At 33.7% G+C, this 6,813-nt stretch overlaps 1 protein-coding gene across 1 annotated transcript; it reads left to right on the top strand.

The window, feature by feature from the left end:
• The first annotated feature begins 2,024 nt into the window (after positions 1–2,024).
• LOC136267607 (protein NLRC5-like) lies at positions 2,025–5,348 on the top strand. Its single transcript, XM_066062766.1, has one exon. The coding sequence runs from the start codon at positions 2,025–2,027 to the stop codon at positions 5,346–5,348; it is 3,324 nt and encodes a 1,107-aa protein (XP_065918838.1).
• Positions 5,349–6,813: the final 1,465 nt, after the last annotated feature.

Consider the following 6,813-nt stretch of genomic DNA (forward strand, 5'->3'; position numbering starts at 1 on the left):
ACAGAACAAAGCAGTACAGACAAAAGCAGTACAGAACAAAGCAACATAGAACAAAGCAGTACAGAACAAAGTAGTACAGAAAATTTCTTAAAGATATTACATCATTAAAGCATTTAAGTTTGTGTAACTGCAAGTTACAAGAACAGGATGTATTGGTAGTATGTGATGTAGTAAATACTAACAGTAGTTTGTGTCACATCAACTTAAGTGGTAACAATATTACTAACCAAGCTGCAGAAGCTCTGTCTGTTGGCATTGCTAAAAACACAATTCTGCAACATCTTGAATTGGAAAGTTGTAATTTACATGGCAATGGTCTTAAATCAATTTGTACTGTTATCAAAGACAAAAACCTAAGAACACTTAATTTAAACCATAACTGTATCACAGATCAAGTAGCAGATGACTTGGCACGTTTTATCATAATAGGCTGTATTGAAAATCTTCAATTAAAGGGATGCTCATTGAAACACAATGGAATTAAAGTATTAATCAAATCTTTGACAAAGATTAAATCTTTGAAGTTTCTTGACTTAAGTCACAATAGAATATCTGATATAAGTCTCGAGGTAGCAGCTGTTATTTCTTGTAACACTAACCTTGAGCATTTGGATCTGTCATATTGTGAGTTGCTAGAAGGTACTATGATAGAAATGTTTGAGACAAAGTGTTCAATCTTGAAAGTTCTCAATCTTGATGATAATCAAATCTGTGACTCAGTAGCAGATTACATGGGAAATTTTATTTGCAATGCCTCTCGTTTGCAATGGCTATCTCTCTCTCAATGCCACTTGCAAGAAAATGGACTACTTGAAATATTAAAGAGTAAACAGCTATCATTAAAATATCTTAATCTCAGCAACAACAAAATATCTGACAAAACAGCTGAGTCTGTAGCAAAAGTTATTTGCAGAAGTACTAATTTGGAACATTTAGATTTGTCAAATTGTCAATTGCAGGATTATGGCTTTACCTTAATACTGCGAGCAGTTAAATCAGCTGCTAAACTAAATAAAATTGATCTTAAATCTAATCACATTAGTAACATATTAACCCGATATATAGCAGCTTTTTTATCAAACAATCATGTATTAAATTATCTTAGCATTTCAGACTGTGGACTACAAAGCAAAGAATTTTTTTTAAAATTGCAGGTGCTCTTAAGAGTACAAATTGGTTGTTGTATTTAGATATCAGTCTAAATTTCATTACAGATGATGCAGCACGTATGCTGGGGGAGTTTTTCAGAAATGCTCACGTTATTAAAAAACTTAATGTATCACAATGCAAGTGGCAGGAAAATGGTCTTTCACACTTGTTGGATGTTTTAGTTAATACTTGTGATTTAAGGTACTTTAACTGCAGTCTTTGTAAAATAAATGATGATCAGGCTAAAATTTTAGCTAAATCCAGTGCAACAAACAAAACTATTGAACATTTAATACTGGCAAACTGTGCGATAACACCTACTGGACTTGTAGGCATTGCTGTTGCATTGAAGGAAGTATTTACATTGAAACATCTTGATTTAGCTGGTAATCAATTTTCTGAAGAAGTTATCACCATTCTAGCAGAAATTATACTGATGTTGTAACAATAGCATAGAACATTTGGACTTGTCTCTTTGTTTGATGGGAGCAAACAGCTCTATTTTAATTACTGCTATTGTGGACAATGTTACTACACTCCAGTACCTTGATCTCAGCTGTAACAACATCAGTGATGATACTGCAAGCTTGATAGGTGCTGTCATTGTTGTCAACAAATATTTGTACCATTTAAATCTTACAAACAATCAGTTTCATACACATGGCATCACAATACTTCTTACTGCTATGTCAAAGATAAACTCATTGCAGTGTGTTAATTTAAGATCATATGACATTACTGATGAATTAGCAGTTGATCTTGAAGAAGTGGCTATTAATAATAATGGTCTACAGATCATGCTAGTTGGCAAATATGCGATAAGAAAATGTTAGCTTGAAACAGTACCAAACAGTATTTCCAAAGTTGTGGTAACAATGATGTACATTAATGATCAAATGGTCGATGATGATCAAGCTTGCATGATTGAAGCTCTCATTAACAATGACAGTGTGATGTACCATATTGATTTAGCTAATTGTAAGTTTACTGATTCAAAAAAGTTCATTATTACAAAAGCAATGCAAAAACATTCTACACTAAAGCTTCTCAACCTTAGTGGGATATCTGTCACAGAAGATGTTAAGGATATTTTAGCATCATTAGTAGCACAGAATACTGAATTGCAGTATCTTGCAATGGCTAGATGTGAATTGAGTGATGCTTTTATTACCACTCTTGCTAAAGTTTTAAATGCACACGAGGAACTGTCACACTTAAATTTAAGCTATAACACATTTACTAATAATGTCGTAATGCAATTAATTAGTGCATTATGCAGTAAAGCAGCTTTCAAACACCTTGCAATGGAGGGATGTGGATTTAGCAGAACTCAGTTTCTAAGCAGCATCAGAACTCTGACTGCTCTTGATTTGAGTAATAATCCTATTTCTGATCTATATGCTGGTGATGTTATTAATTTGATCACTAAGAATACTAATCTGCAACATCTCAAGCTGTCCAATTGTGGTTTTCATTCCAAAGGAGTTCTCAAAATACTCAAGGTGCTAATAAAACGCACAAACTTACTTTCTTTAAACATGGGATCAAATTTTTTGACAACCAAATTAGAAACTGTAGCCTCAAGAATAGTTGCAGTTATCACCAATAATATCACCATTGAAGAAGTGCATTTACCACATGGTGAATTTAAAGACAAACTCATGGAAAGTATTTTTGAAGCTATGCAGGCTATTTCTTCCCTAAAGTGTGTTGTCAGTAGCTGTAATCAGTCTTTAAACCATCACTTTAATGCAGTTCTCAACAACTTGGAGATTTTTGAAATGGATAAACTACATCTTTTTCAAAGTAACCTTAAGCGACTCTGTGATGATTTACCAAAGATTAGATCTCTACAGCATGTTGGCTTGTATCAGTGTTGTATCTCTGAGCACCAATTAGATCAGCTAAATGTCATGTTCGCCTATAATCACAGTATCACACATTTAAGTGTGATTGACTGCCTATTTTCTGATAAATATGAAGATGCCACTAAAGTGTTGATAACTCTGAAAAGGCTTAAATGTTTAAGGCATCTTGATTTCAGTGGTGTGACATTCACTGAAGACTTGCATATACCAATGGTTGTTACAGCAAACCCAGGCATTGAATTATTTAGCTTGGCAAATTGCAAAATGCCTGAAATTCAAAAGGCAAGTCTGTTTAAAGCATTTGAGAATACAAGAGGCCTTGAATATTTCAGCATCAACAATATGATCATTGGTGAACTAATTGGCATTGAAAATGTCTTTAAAAATACTTCATTACAGCATTTAAGTTTGTGTAACTGCAAGTTACAAGAACAGGATGTTTTGGTAGTATGTGATGCAATAAATACTAACAGTAGTTTGCATCACATCAACTTAAGTGGTAACAATATTACTAACCAAGCTGCAGAAGCTCTGTCTGCTGGCATTGCTAAAAACACAATTCTGCAACATCTTGAATTGGAAAATTGTAATTTACATGGCAATGGTCTTAAATCAATTTGTACTGTTATCAAAGACATAAGCCTTAAAACGCTTAATTTAAGCCATAACTGTATCACAGATCAGGTGGCAGATGAATTGGCACATTTTATTAGAAAAGGTTGCATTGAAAATCTTCAATTGAAGGGATGCTCATTAAAACACAATGGGATTAAAGTATTAATTAAATATTTGGCAAAGATCAAATTTTTAAAGTGCCTTGATTTAAGTTACAATAGAATATCTGATACAAGTCTTGACCTAGCAGCTGTCCTTTCTTGTAACACTAACCTTGAGCATTTGGATCTGTCATATTGTGAATTACCAAAAAGTACTATGATAAAACTGTTTAAAGCAAGGTGTACGATGTTAAAGGTTCTCAATCTTAATGGAAATCAGATTAGAGACTTAGCATCTCTTCACAAGAAAAGGTTATTCTTAAATGCTCCTTGTTTGCAAAGGCTTTCTCTCTCCAAATGTCACTTGCAGGAAAATGGACTAATAGAAATATTAAAATGTGTTAAGAATTCATTGGAACACTTTGATGTTAGTTTCAATCTAATATCTGATACTTCAGCAAAATTTGTAGCAGATGTAATCCAGAAGAATAAGGATTTAGGACATTTAGACTTGTCAAATTGTCAATTGAATGAAAAAGGATTAACCTTGATTTTGAAGGCAGTTAAATCAGCTCAAAAACTTAAATTTATTGACATCAAATGTAATCTAGTCAGTAATACAATAGCTGAAGAACTAGCTCTGTTCATGTCAGACAATCACATGCTGGAACACATTTGTCTTGCAGACTGTGCAATACAAGAGAAAGGATTTCTTAAAATAGCTAATGCGCTCCAGAGAAATTTGTTTCATTTTGACGTCAATTCAAATTGCATCACAAAAAATGTAGCTACCACACTAGCCAGGAGTGAAATGTTCATTGCTGAATCTCAGCTGAAATGTCTGGATGTTTTATACTGTCAATGGCAAGAAGATAGTCTTAAAGAAATATTAAAGGGAAGCATGCAAGTTAAAAACTTGAAGTGCATGAACTTTAGTGATTGCAAAGTGAACGATGAAGCAGCTCGGCACATGGCTGCCTCCATAACTACAAATAAGAGTTTAGAGCATTTGGTACTGACAAACTGTGAATTGCAGCCTACTGGACTGCTAAGTGTTCTTTGTGCAATAATGACACTGAATGCTTTAAAACATCTCGAGGTAAAGCATCTTGATTTAAGCAGTATTCAAATTACTAAGGAAGTTTTCACTATACTAGCAGAAGTTAGATGCAGCAATCACATAGAACACTTGGACTTGTCTCACTGTTTGATTGGAGCAAACAGTTTTCTTGCAATTACTGCTATTGTAAACAATGTTACTACACTCCAGTACTTTGACCTCAGCTATAATGACATAAGTGATGATGCAGCATATTTGATAGCTTCTGTTATTGTTGCCAACAAATATTTGCACCATTTAAATTTCACTAAAAATCAGTTTGATGTGTATGGAATCACAGCAATTCTTGCTGCCATGACCAGGATTAACCCGTTGCAGTATGTTAATTTAGGCTCGTATACCATTAATGATGATGAACTAAAGGAAGTTGCCATTAGTAATCATAGACTAGAGTGCATCATTGTTTGCAAATCAGGAACAGAAGATGTTGCACTTGAAAGGGTAAGTATTGCTTCACTACGCAGTGTGCTACTACTATTACTTTGTAAGAATTGATTAAATACAATTTATGTACATAATGAGCCCAATATTCCATGTTTCAGTGTCAGATAATTACTAAATACTTATACCAAAGTATATACTATCCAAGTGAGATGTTAGCTATTATGTTCACTGTAGCATTCTTGTTGGCATCATCGTGCACAAGCTATTTATGCATAGGATAAATTTTGAATTTTGCAACTAGTGTAGCTATATTTCATTTATGTGCAACTTTTCTTCTCGTTTACTTAAGTATACATTTAACTGTACATGTAGGGAGAAATTCTTGAAGCCAGCTGAGTGAAGATATTGTCAACTTCAACAGAACTAAGTTGGTTACACTAAAACACTATATAGATAGATACATTTTAAAATAATTCTTGTTGAACACATTACCCTCTTTCAAAATTGTTGTATTTTGTATTAACAATGTAGCTAGTTAAAATTAGTTTTATATGACAACCATTTCTTTATGGGTCTACATGTATACATGGCACACTCAAGCACATGCTTACATGCATTTTGTAGCTAGTTAGTTTACATACATACCCCTATTTTCGCTGTATGTACTTTCTTTTACATTACTAAGTAGAATAGTCTGCAAAATCTGAAACTGCATGCTCATAATAAAAATTTCATATTGTCTAGCTATGTTACCTATGTACAGAGTCTAAAGCTACAGCTCAGACTAATATTATAGTTTCATATGTTTGCAATAGTATATAGAAGTAAAATGTAGATAAGACCTGCACAAATGTATGCATGCGCATGAAAGTGAATACAATACATGGGAGTTACAGTCACATTTCAATTGTACTGTGTATATGCAACCGTGCAAATAGATTGTTAAAGTGTGTCAAAGAGACTAAACAGAATACCAACATGCCATCAATAAATTCATTAAAAGTACAGTGGAACCTCAGTTATCCAAACCCCTTGGGACCAGCGGTGGTCCATAAGTCTGAAAAGTTCATATCTCTGAAACTGCATGTGTATAAATAGCCTTAAAATAAAATTATCAGTATTATTCAACTACCCTAATAGAGCAGTCATATCCGTAGTTCAGTTAATTGAGAATCCAGATACCGTATAGCGGGTTATTTTCGAAACAGAAAATTTTGCACAAGAAGCAAAATCTGAATTTTGAAGGATTTTAATTTCAAAGAGTGCATAATTATTTCGAAGTCCGGATGGATTTCAAATAAACGGAAATTCATGTCACAAAATATGAAGATGCATGAATGTTTGCCAAAACTGACTTACTGATGGAATAATCCTCATCCCTGTGCATGTGCACTGGAGAGAAGACTGGGGGAGTCTTGAGTGGAGTAAATTCACTGGTTCGATCATGCTCAATCGCACTCGATTGTACTGACTCAGTAGTACTGCTATATAGCTACCATAGATTCTAGAGCAGATGGCACCAATTCCTATTCTGGATCACCTGTTTTCTGGTTATTAGCACAGTAATGGTATAATT

This window comes from Dysidea avara, chromosome 9 (genome assembly GCF_963678975.1).
Source record: "Dysidea avara chromosome 9, odDysAvar1.4, whole genome shotgun sequence".
Taxonomy (NCBI): Eukaryota; Metazoa; Porifera; class Demospongiae; order Dictyoceratida; family Dysideidae; genus Dysidea; species Dysidea avara.